The sequence below is a fragment of the Myotis daubentonii genome, chromosome 6 (genome assembly GCF_963259705.1).
Source record: "Myotis daubentonii chromosome 6, mMyoDau2.1, whole genome shotgun sequence".
Classification (NCBI taxonomy): Eukaryota; Metazoa; Chordata; class Mammalia; order Chiroptera; family Vespertilionidae; genus Myotis; species Myotis daubentonii.
In genome coordinates this window covers 79,704,561-79,717,130 of record NC_081845.1, presented here as the reverse complement: position 1 = coordinate 79,717,130, position 12,570 = coordinate 79,704,561, and the positions used below count along the sequence as shown (strand labels likewise).

The window sequence follows — 12,570 nt, the reverse complement described above, 5'->3', positions numbered from 1 at the left end:
GCCCTGCGCACGCACGGACACATTCTATCAGCCGGTCACCAGGATCGAAACCCGGTCACCTTTATGGCATATATTTTTTTTTCTCTCTCTCTAGTTCCGGTTCCTCCCAAATCTGTGACTTCTCTGATGATGAATAAAGATGGCTTCCTGGGAGGCATGTCCGTCAACACCGGCGAGGTGTTTTGCTCGGTTCCCGGCCGTTTGTCTCTGCTCAGTTCCACTTCAAAGTACAAAGTAACTGTGGGGGAAGTGCAGAGACGGCTCTCGCCCCCCGAATGCCTCAATGCGTCTCTCCTCGGCGGCGTCCTCAGGAGGTAAAACGCCCCCACGCTAGTTATGATGGGGCGAGGGGGAGAGGGTTCGCGCCAAAACCGCTGGGAAGCTGGACGCGGTTGCTTAGCAACCGGGCGGCCAGAGCGCGGAGCGAGAGAGGAGTTGCAGGCCGCACGTGGTGAGGCCGGGGGCGCAATCGCCTCCTTCGGCTCACGCTCTGCAGGTCCGCGCTGCCTTGCTCCGCCACGGGGTGCTCGACCCTGGGAACCTTCCACTTTCCCAGCCCTGGCCCGCGTCCCGCTCCCTCCTAGCCCCAGGACATTCCCGGGCATGCAGCCTGAGTGAGACCTGAAAGCTACACACACTTGTCTGAAACAGAAGTTTCACAGAGCAACCCTCTTCGTACCTGCAAGGTACTCTGATCAATCTCTCTATTTTGATTAAAATGCAGTTGGCGTCTAAGTTGGTCACAACCCGCTAATGCACAGTTTGGAACACTTTGTTCTAGACTTGTGACCTTCTTTCCTCGGTGATATTACCACCAACAATAACAATGTCACCGCTTTAGAAGTATCAATAGTTATTCCTTGGGGCCATTAAGATACACCCTAGTAGTGGAGGAAGACAATCCGTAGGCTCCTTGTGGAAAGTTGAGGTGGCTTTTATCTTAAGATGTAAAGCCTCCCCCAGAGTCCCTGCCAAGGCCGGAACCCTTCGGTAATGGCACTGACGCGAAGGTGACATTGTATGAGGTGAACTTCTCCGGTTAGGTTAGCCCATTTCAGGGGTTGGTGGCGCCCTTCTTTCCAAAAAGTGGCTGAGGGAATAGCAAGAGAGGTCAGAGTAACCGGTTCTCTTCCCGTGTTTTTGCCCATACCTTAGCAGGTACAGGGAGAGCCTTGGGAGCAACTAAGGGTGTGACCTGCGGGCTGTTCTCACTTCCAATCCTCTAGCTGTGCTCTACTTCGGTTCAGTTTTCTAGCGAGTCCTTTGAGCCCCAGAGTGTGGAAGTTTCTTTCAATCACCCCCACGCCTTAAGCGCATGTGTATAAAACTTGCTATGAGATTAAGTGAGATAATATAAAGTGTTTAGCACATAACTAAACTCCCTAAAGTGTTAGTTTTACTGTTGTTATGATTAGCATCACCATTAGTTTCATGTTTCTATCTTCCTTCCCCTTTAAACCCAATTCCATTTTATAGTGACTCTTTTTTTAAAAATATATATATATTTTTTTATCGGTTTCAGAGAGGAAGGGAGAGAGAGAGAGAGATAGAAACATCAATGATGAGAGAGAATCATTGATTGGCTGCCCCACACTGGGCATTGAGCTGGCAACCCTGGCATATGCCCTGAGTGGGAATCAACCGGTGACCTCTTGGTTCCTGGGTCGAAGATGCTCAACCACTGAGCCACACCTGGCTGGGCTTATAGCAACTCTTGACCCCTTCCTTGCAAAGCCCACCTGTTTCAGCTAGTGCCTCCTCCTCTCTGAACCACCCAGTTCTTTCCTCTTTTCTGCATGGCTGTGCTCGCCCAGTTTCTGCTCACCTAACTGGCTCTGTGACAAGGAAAGAGCTTGAGTGTGTGCAACATCTACCTTCTCTAGACCCACAACCTACACCCTAATTATTCCCATCTGCTATCATTTTTTCCTCATGAGATAAAAAAAAGAAAATGCGCAATTTTTTGTGTGCCCTGTATTGCAGAAATTAAGCAAACCTCAGCGAACTGTCAGCAAATAACCAAAAGGAAGGGGGGAAATGTGCTAACCTCAAGTTAAAACCTCTTCAAGCTCCACTGGGCTTTAGATTGCTAAGTCTAAACTTTGTTTCAGGAACACTCCGAGGTTAATCAGAATGTTAATTCTTGCAATTTCAGAGCCAAATCGAAAAATGGGGGGAGATCTTTGCGGGAAAGGCTAGAAAAAATCGGTTTGAATTTACCCGCGGGCAGGCGCAAAGCAGCAAATGTCACGTTACTCACCTCCCTGGTGGAAGGTAAGCAAGACGTGTGGCCATTTCACGAAGTGGCTGAGCTTAACTGTCGGCTGAAGGCTGACATTTTACACATTTCATGATTAACTGGAAATCATTGCAATTGTTGTGCCCTTATGAGTGGATGTCAAGCGACTGGTAGAGAGAGAAGTTCAAAGGTCTTTTTACTTAGAGGGAGCCAGCGATTGTAGAGAGGCCTCTGGAAGTCTATAAGGGTCCCTGTGCTGTGAAGAGTACTCAGGTTCAGCTTCCAAGCCAGTGCACGGGTCACCTCTGCTGCCAGGTGCAGGGCAGAGTGTCTGAAATACCCTCTGAACTCTAGCAAGAGTCACTGTAAATAGCAATCCATTCTATACCCCTTCTCCTTCCCAGATTTTACGTCTGAATCAGGAGTAGCAAATACATTGTCTAGTTATGAAACTATTATTACGTTCATAATTCTCAATGGTTATTTTAAACTCATGTCACTCCCAAGGCCCTATCTCCTGCTGATTGATTACATGGGATTTATTGTTATTGAAATACAGCTTAGTAAGGCCTAGGAGAGAATTGGGTGGGGCGTGAGGAAACATGGAAGGGAGTCATGTATGATCTTCAATATAGATCCATCAGTTATGAATTAATGAACATAATTACAACAAATGCATTATTATTTGCTCATCATTTTGGGGTTGGGGGTGATATTTATGATATATATTAAAAAGGATCTTCTGAAGTCTAGAACAAGAGGCTCTGCTGTTGAATTTGTGGGATGAGGAAAAGACAGGAAATACATCCAGATGGTCCTAATGGGGGAAGTTGTAGAATTTTGTCTAGAGGCTAACATGTATGTTTTTCCTTCTATTTTCATGGGTGTTAGATTATGACACTCATGTGGGGAACTGGTTTTTGGAGGACAGGGTCTTAGACTATGTAAGCAGCAACCATAAAGTCATCACATTTATAGGCACCACACTTTGCCAGCTTTAGGGCAAAGTTGCCTGGCCCAAACTTACCCTCCACTGGCAACAGTCACCAAATATCCAGACCACATTTATTAGTGGTTAACTCTCAGCCTGGGGGGTTTACTTTTTGCCCTTCAGGGAATGGGTAATATCACGATCCTCATTTTGAAAAGCATTCATGGTAATCTCAACCCAAGACAGGGATTTGGGTGGAAAAGGGTGGAACTGAAATTCCAGCAGTTGGTTGGCAGTTTTCAGTTTTATGAATTGTTGCAAGCACCATTTCTGGTCTTTTGTTGTTACTGTCATAATGATGATTAAAGTAAGACATGGTTCTTAAAAATAATGTGGCTATGGGAGAATTCAGTGTATTTCTTTTTCATGTTTGGGATCTTCCCTCGAACCCCCGAGGCTGTGCTTTAAAGGGTGATAATGCCTTGTTTGAGAGGGGCTTCCACAGAAGCTGAGACCTCTCAGACATCCAAGTTTTCTATAGCTGCCCTGTCACCTTTGTGCAGTGAAAGTCCTTAAGTAGAAGGACGATAACAGAGACCTCTGAAGAGGAGAAACCGGAAACCTAAGTAGCTAGAAACAGACACAGACACAGAAAATAAATATTTCATTGCTGGATAGAAATACTCATATGTGTAAAATGTATATGGAACAACATCTTTAATGTTCCATATGGGACATCTTTAATATATGTGGATATCTGCACACATGATTTGTGTTTGTATATATTGGTTATTAATAAGAGACTTTTCCGAATACAAGTATAGGAAGATACAAAAGATAATACAAAAGATAGGAAAGACTTTTATATTTATCTAAAGTGGTATAATCCTACTAAGAAGAGTGGTATCTATCTTGAATATCCAACCTAGTGTCTATGGGCCATTGTAAAGTGGCTTCTGAATATATCGGCCCAGCTTTTCCTTAAGACAAGGCATGGGGTGTGGAGGCCCTGAAGCTAGTCAGGGAATATCTAACTAAGAAATGGCTGCACGGATAATCAGGGAGAGACTGGGAAAAGAGGCAGGAGCAAAGTTTGTTCCATCAAGTCAATTACAGCCTGAGACTCATTTTTACTTCAGGCATCTGTCACACCTTTGCTTTTGCCTCCCAACAGCTGGCCTCTTCTGTAAATAATAAGAATTGACCTCCTAGGGAGCCCTCCTGCCCCGGCAGGATGAGAGGCTGGGTGCTGATGATTACCTTTGCTGCTGCTGCTTTTGCAGGAGAAGCTGTTCATTTAGCTCGGGATTTTGGCTACATCTGCGAAACAGAGTTTCCCGCCAAAGCTGTTTCTGAATATTTGAACCGGCAGCACACAGACCCCAGCGACCTGCACTCCCGAAAGAATATGCTGCTGGCCACCAAGTGAGTGTCGCAAATCCCTGACTTCACCTGGCTTGGGGGTGGGGGGGGGGCAGGGCAGACCTCCTTTTTTTGGGCAGAGAAAGTGCGCAGCCATATAAGTAGGATTGATTGGCAGCCTGTGTATTGCAGGGTTGGAAGCCCTCCCCGCTCAGCCGGTAGTTCCCTCCTCCCCCTTACCCCTCCCCTCTCCCCCCTCTCCACTCCCCCTGTTAATTATGGGCTGTGGGTTGGGGTTAGCCTCTGTCTCTTCTGTTTCCAAGTTTCTGGGGAGGATGGCTTTAGGCTTCTGAATGCAGGCTTTTCAGAGTTCTCTTCTCCAACCCTGGGGATAGCAGGCCGATCTCTTCTCCGTGGGTCCTTGTTCCAGTTCTTCCCCGGATCCCGATGTGCACATTTCTGCCTGGGTTTCACCTCTCCCCGTCAGATCCACACAGCCACGTGTGCTCACTCAGGGTGTCTGTGTGGCCCCCACGTGTGCCCATCTCTACCCGCAGCTCTAATTACTCTCTTTCCAACGTTGCTGTTTGGCATCTTCCAGAGACGTTAAATTTACTACAACTCCAGAGGGGAAAATAGTAAATCTCTGGCTAAATTTAGGTCTAGAGCTCATTTGAACTTTTACAGTGGGTTTTCTATTTATTTGATTTACTCCCGTCTTTGGCTTCCGTGTCATATTGTTGGTGTTTTATGGCCGGCTCAGGCCTGCAGTGGGCGGCGCTGCGTGCGCCCGCACGTTTCTCTCGCAGGCGCGGCCCAAGCGGCGCGCTCATTTATTTAGCGCTGGAGGACGCGGTTTGCTCCGTTGACAGCGTAATTTAAAGAAATATATGGAAGGCTGAAAAATCATTTGCTCAAATTTGTCCAGATGTTTTTGAGACGTGATTGGAATTTGATTGCCCCTTTCCGCAGGGTCAAAAAATATTAATGTCCCAGAACTTTAATTGCTTACAGACCCTGGTTTGGGCTTTGAAGATGGAAAATGTTTGACTTTTAAGCATTTGTTCTCCCCAGTTCAGAATTTCCTTATTGGCACTTCGGTAATGAGTACAAACTTAAGGAAAGACTTGAACCATCTCTTCCAACGATCAAAACCTGGCACCCACCCTATTTTTAGAAGGGTTTCCTCTGATATTAACAGTAGCAATAGAATAGATCTTTGTCCGTAAATTGCCCTCCTACCCCTTGCCTTATGTCTGGTGGTGGGTGACCAGTGTGCTTTATAAAGGAGTAAAGGTACTGGGGGGGGGCGGGAATAAAACCAAACGTATAAATTCGATAACAGGATTCCACAAACCACTCTATCACCTCCCTAAGGAATGCTTGGAACTTCCCCCCTTGTGGCTTCTCTTAGGCCAGCACTTCTTAACCTGGGGTGAGTTTCAGAACCATCTGGGAGCTTTATCAAGATATTTTTTTCCTTTTTTTTCCCCTTTAATGTATCAAGATATTTTTGTGTGTGGACCTAGCCCAAAGCCCCCTGAATTGGAATCAGTGGGTGCTCATTTGAACCCCACGATGCTTCTGGGATACCTCGGGTTTAAGAATGGCCCTATGTAGGTCAGAACTAGTACATGTTTCTTTGGTGTGAGGATGTATGTGTGCATTTTGAATGGGGGAACCAGAAGAAAGGGGGTGGAGAGAGGATGTCTGTTAGTGTTCTCTAGCCACCAGCCCTAAAACAAAAATACCTTTCATATGGGGGGGGGGAGGAGGTATTCTCCACCCAGGTTCGCCATTACTCCTCCTGGGGGTAATCTGGGAGGGGACGCCCAAGGGTCACTCCCATTAGCCTCCAGGTACCTGCCTGCATTACCTGGTGGCCAGGCCAGGTGTCACCAGGTGGCAGGTTATCCCAAGAGGGCCCGCGGCTGGAATTCTGTCGTTTTTCATTTCTCACCACCCCACCTAGCTGCGGTGGAGGAATGAGGCTGATGGAATGAGCCTGCCAGTGGGTAAAAGGCTGTGGCCTTTGGGCGCCATGCCTCTGACTGCCAGCAGAGCCAAGCCATGGGACCTGCCGGGCTAAAATCCTCCTGCCCACCTCCTATATATAAAATTTTTCAAATAAGCTCAATCTATAGTGAGGCCCACAGGGTTTTTAAGGCTGGGAGATTCCTCTAAATTGTAGGTGCCTTGAGGAAATAAAAAGAAAAAACCTTCAACAAATAAAAATCTACCCCTCCCAGTGTCTTAACCATCTACCTTTAGGATTTATTTAAACAGTGTCGGAATCCTTTTATATTGACAATTGTGTTGTACAAAGGTTTTCAGTCACTCACGCTTGAAAGGAAAAAAAAAGTGGGTGGGGGGGCTGGAAAAATACCTCCCTTCCCAAATACTGCAGGTAAACAGATTTTTGCTTTGAACGGAATCAGCATTCTCTTCTGCAATAAACAGTTGCTTGCCCTGGGCCATGCAAGGCTCCAGCAATCTGCTTCTGTGCCAGGGACAGGCGTGTGGCCCAGGGGCTGAAATCTTTCAGGGCTTTTTGAGCCTGATAACCAAGAGGTTGGAGAGGCAGGGGAAAGGAGGAGGGAAGGAGGGGGGAAGGGTTTTTAAAAGAACAGCCAGGTGAGAGCTAAAATTGGCTGAATATTCAAAATCAATCGCTAAAGCCTAGCAGATTTCTCAAAGCAGTTACGCAGTCCTGGAACGAGGGGGGGGGGCGGGAAGACTGGAGGGAGGGGGGGGGGAAAGATAGGCGGTGGGATGCAAGGGGTGTATACTCTCGCCACCCCCGCTTTCCTTCCAGTCCCAGCTGCTCTAGAAGGGCGAGCGCTGGGAAAGGAAACAGAGCGGAATCGCTCACATTAGCCTCGCTCCCCGGCTGGCTCTACAGGGTGACCGGTGCCTCTGGGCTTGTGTGAGCATCTCCTTTCTAATGTCAATGACAACGACACGAAGGGTGATTTTTTTTTTCCTGCTCCTCTCCCACCCCTTTGCAGGCAACTTTGTAAAGAATTTACAGATCTGTTGGCGCAGGACCGGACGCCGATTGGGAACAGCCGGCCCAGCCCCATCCTGGAGCCGGGGATCCAGAGCTGCCTCACGCACTTCAGCCTCATCACGCACGGCTTCGGCGCCCCGGCCATTTGCGCGGCGCTCACGGCCCTGCAGAACTATCTCACCGAGGCGCTCAAAGGCATGGACAAGATGTTCTTGAACAACACCGCCACTAACAGGCACACGTCTGGGGAAGGCCCAGGTAGTAAAACTGGCGACAAGGAGGAGAAACACAGGAAATGAAAAATTAAAAAAAAAGGAAAAAAATGTTTTAAATACAAAAGGAAAACAGGAAAAAAAATTAATTTTAGCTTTAAAATACTGGATTGGCTTTGGAAGAATTATATTAGGTAGAATACATATGCAATCAAAATTAAAACAGAACAGCTAAGTAACTTAAAAACTGAGGCGTACCACGGAGCAACAGTATCGGTTCTCAGTGTCTATTGCAAGATACACTTGGAGACAACCGTCCGGATTTTCCACTTCGGTTCTTTTCGAGCTTAGTCATACTGATAATAAAAGAAAACCATGTTTTTACCCCCACCCCCTTTGGAAAAATAAACATAAGACTAAACATGAGAAAACGCTAACTTATTGGAAGAAAATCGGAGAAACTGTTGGTGTCAGTGCTTTGACAGCTGGTTGACTGAATCGCACGAACTTTTTAATTTTTGATATATTTTTAGGAAACTGTCTCGCGAGTCCCCGCCCTTCCCCCCACACCTCGCCCTTCTCCCAACTACCCTTTTCTATTCTGCCCTCCCTCCCTCCCTCCCTCGAGCTATCACGGGAGTCTGCCGGGATGAACGAGACGGTTAGGCCTTTTGCATTGTGTTTCAGGCCCCCCTGCCCCGCCCCGCGTTTCAAACTCACCGGTGCCGGCTCCGGGCCAGCCGCTTGCCTATTTAGGGAGGGCGAGGGCGGGCGGGGTGGGAGGCCATCGGAGATGCAGGCGGCGGTGGCTGCAGCTTCTGGTACCCGCCCTGAGCCAAATCCGGACCAATAGGTTGATTCAGACTCATCATCAGTTCTTTTCAGAAATGTTACTAGTTCCCAGCCTTGCCAGCATCGGCATACAGAGAATCTTGCATTTGTTATATTTGTGTCATCTACCAATTTAAAGAATAATAGTAAAAAGAAAAAAACAAACCCACACCACAATATGAATACGTTGATTAGTATGTAATTCCTTCGGAGGGGTATGTACCATTTCATTCTCTTCTGTTTTCCAAAGCTTTGCCCGCATGGTTTATGAGCTTCTTCAAAGAGGACTGGGGCTTCCTACACAATCTATAAGGTACAGAGAAAAAAAAAATCCGATCCCTTTTTAATCAAAGCCTGTGTGTCAGAATTCTGCAGGGGCACTTCTTTAAAGAAGCTCAAAGGGAATAATTTAGAAAGTGGCCAATAAGAGATGGAAGCAGCTCTGAGTCTAGTTGCTAACAGATACCTCATTGCGGAATTCTGTGGAACGGCTGAACTGCAAAAACGAATGTTAGGGGAGAGGAGTAAGGGTTCTTGGAGACCCCTATTTTAACAGTACTGCCCTGCCTTTAAAATGGGTTCTATTTCCTTGGGCTCTTTGGCGACTGCTATGTTAGCGGGCAGAGAAGCAGCTTTGGCAATGTCGTGGGGAGTAGTGGGGGCAAGCTCCCATGTTTCAGCAACAATTGCTTTCTTACAAGATGCTTTACGAATGAGGCACTCTCCCTCTCCCAGGCGTGCACTTGTTTTGGTATATGATGCTAAAATAATGCAAAGTGAAAGGAGATGTATTTCAGCTTTGAATTTCACCGTCTGGATATACAGTACTGGGGCTATTCCCAGTGGATACAGTTTCATGCATTTAAGATCTCTCTCTCCTGGCAGCCCCTCTCCTTTCTTGAGTTTTATCTGCGCATTATCTGGAAATAAGATCTGGAACCCATTGTCCCCACCCTCCCAAAAGCGGTGGGAAGTCCCCTGGGGAGGGGTGGGTGAGGTAGTTCTCTGAATTTAGTATCATACAGACACCTCTTTATACAAAGTAGGCTTTAGGACGTTTGCTACATTCCTTGAAGATAAAGGGGTTTCCAGTTAGGACCCTCTGGGACGCTCAGTTCTGCCGCCAGGGTGGGTCTTGGCCTCGGAAGGTTGAAGGGCTGGGTTTAGGACGCTGCTGGGAGCTTTGCGTTGACATTTTTTATGGGGGAGGGAGTTAGGGGGCTAGTTTCAGGTCACCAGGAGGGCCCAAGCAAGGGTTAATGTGACACTGCCAGCTCCTTAGGGGGCTCAGCCCTAGAAGAGTGGAAGGAGTACCAAGGCTGGGAACTAGACCTTAGGGAGGGTCATGTAGACACTCCATCTCTCCCCAGCTCAGAAGCCTGCGCCTTGGTCCAAGGGCCTGGCCGCTGGTATTAGATGTATTCTGATTGCCAAAGGCCAGGAGAAACCACACTGAAAACCATCGTCTCCTTTCCTTGCAGGGCAACGCGCCCCACGCGTGTGACGTGCGAGAGACGCGATGGACGCGCCTTGCTCTTACTGTGCAGGTCCTGAGAGCGCGTGGGCCACTCGCGCCCAGTCGTGTTGAGGACATAGAATCAGCCGCTGGAGGGGCCGCGGGCCGCCTGGGCCCTTCCCGCTCTCGGTCTCATCTTAAGGGCTAAGGCGACCGAGATAGCCCCACTCTCCAGTAGGTAATGGGGAGGCGTCCTGGGGGCTGCAGGCGGGGAGGGGTCTCAGCACCGCCTAGGCGCTTTGCTCCCAGCGGCCACCCTGGGCGCCTGCTCCTGCAGGGCGGCGAGTGGCCTAGAACTGTCCAGGGAACCGGAGTTTCCCCCACCTTTGCTAGGACGAAAACTCTCCATCCTCAGGGTCCAGAAGCGGGTGATGGAATAGGAATGGTCTTACTTGGCTGCTCAGGCTTGCGTGGTCCTGCACCCTCATTCCCAAGTTCCTCCCACGCCCCACCCAGTAGGGCTGGATGCGTGTCTCCTCCACCCCCAACCCGGGGTGGAGACAGCCCTGGCCCCCTCGCCCTTTTGCACTTCTTTCATGTACCACCCCGCCCCCTTGCTTTCCTTAGCCAGGCCCGCTATGTTTATCTGATAATTGAGTTATTAGAAGATTGGGTTTCCTTGGGCCCATAAATCAATAAACAGGATTAACTCAAGAGTTTGCCTTTTTTTAAAGCGAGCTTTTCTGAGTTTTGTTTTCAAACCAAACAGGTGAGTTGCAGCTCTCCCCCCACCCTACCCTCTCTAGACAATTTTATCAGGCCCTGGCCCCCTCCCTGATGCTCGGGCCCAAACCAAAAGCACTAAAGATAGAAAGGAGCAGTCAGGTCGCAGCCCTCCGCCCCTCACTTTCCACTTTGCAAGTTCCTTTGGAGGTTCTAACGATTTCCCCGACCATTCTCGTCCACCTGCCTCTTCCTATAGGAATTGCCAGTCTCGGGGGCACTTCCCCCCTGCCCCGCAAATAGTGGCTCTGGTTCTGGGTGAGCATCCCATCTCAAAGTGATCTTGAACTTCTCCCCCAAACTCGGAAGGTACCCCACCCCTGCCCTGCCCCAATTATCTTGAACTTTCTTTCCCCCTCTCTGGCTCCACAACCTTAGCTTTCTCCACCCCCCACATAAAGAACCGAAGAGGCTTTTCAGAGACTGGGGGCTGTTTTATTTTCTTTGGCCACGGAAACTACTTTCTCTCGAGCAATTACTTCATATCCTAAGAAAACGTTGGTCGAATGGAAAACCTGAAACCCCAAACTTATCTACACACGGTCTCTCCGGTACAAAGCCTTACTTAAAGTGGCAACCTGTTCCTCCTTGGAGTGTTTAGAGAGAATTCGTCATCACATCTGATATCCTGGAAGGGTAATACATTACATGGAAAGGAAATAACCTTAAACCGTCTGATGTTGCCTCAAGAGCCCACACAGTGTTTCCCCCCCTGTGCTGATGTATGTTAAATTATGGGGGAGGGGGAAGAAAAGAAAAAAAATATATCAAAATTAGTTTTGTTTTCTTTTTAAAAGCGGAACAAGAACTATTCTTTAAAGGTCAAAATTGACTCCTCTGCTGAGTTGGTCTCTAATTCACTAAGATAGTTTTTGCCACATAAATTCAATCTGGTGACTCTTCAGGAGAAGAGCGCGGGAGGGTGTCCATGTTAAGTTTGTATATATTTATTTATGCTTAATTTAATGGGAATGTGTAAATATGGCGAGCAAGTAGTTTGGGATTATTTATCTGTGAATCTATACCTCTGTGAATGGGTGGTTAAAAAAAAAACACAAAAAACCCGCTTGACCCTAGATAGAATCCTATCTGACTTTTTCTGTTCTTTATAGACAAGCTGTTATGGTAATGGGTAGAAATTGGTTTATTGTCCAGTGTTGATCTGATTTACATAAATAAAAAGATCTTTGTGTTTTTGTTGTGTTTTCATCCTCAGTTTCTTGACTATGGAAATTGTTTAATTCAGAAATTAACAGACAGAAAACTCCAACCCTAGCCAAGAGGTTTTTGTCCTCCCCTCACCAAAACACAGGCAATGTCTTTGTTACATCATCAATACAATAAATTTCGCTTCTCAGAAAAACTGACACTTTTGTTTTCAGTAGAGGTGTTTTAAAATTCCAAACTGACACTCTTCTCTCCTATTTCTAACCAAGTTGCAATAAAAGCTCATGTTAATGGTATCTCTTGCTTTATTTTGCCCTTTTAAAGAATGAGGCGTCAAACTTACTTCCTAATACGTACATTTAGTGACATGTCTCAGCACCTACAGGGGCTCTGGGTGCAAATAAAGGATGATGCTCCTCTCCTCACTGCTAGTAGTAAGCGTCTGGCACAGTGTTCCTTGAAGGAGAGGGTTCACGAGAGATGCCCACAGGGCCAGGTATGGGCTGCCGCACCCCAAAACCCTGGGATCTGGGATCTGGAGGAGCTAACTGGCTCACTTCAGGACTGAGCCCAACCCTG

At 47.5% G+C, this 12,570-nt stretch overlaps 1 protein-coding gene across 12 annotated transcripts in view; it reads left to right on the top strand.

Annotated features, from left to right (window-relative positions):
* The window catches only part of TFAP2B (transcription factor AP-2 beta), a 29,872-nt gene extending 17,585 nt beyond the window's left edge, over positions 1–12,287 (top strand). For 6 of the 12 annotated variants that reach the window (XM_059701443.1, XM_059701445.1, XM_059701449.1 and 3 more), the window contains 6 exons: positions 95–314; positions 2,156–2,274; positions 4,454–4,595; positions 7,541–7,800; positions 8,836–8,898; positions 10,067–12,287. In XM_059701443.1, the coding sequence (XP_059557426.1) occupies positions 95–314; positions 2,156–2,274; positions 4,454–4,595; positions 7,541–7,800; positions 8,836–8,897 (803 nt within the window). In that variant the 3' untranslated portion in view covers position 8,898; positions 10,067–12,287. Of the gene's footprint in view, positions 1–94; positions 315–2,155; positions 2,275–4,453; positions 4,596–7,540; positions 7,909–8,835; positions 8,899–10,066 lie in introns of those variants that run through there. The other 6 variants (XM_059701446.1, XM_059701444.1, XM_059701441.1 and 3 more) reach the window with 3 other exon arrangements.
* Positions 12,288–12,570: the final 283 nt, after the last annotated feature.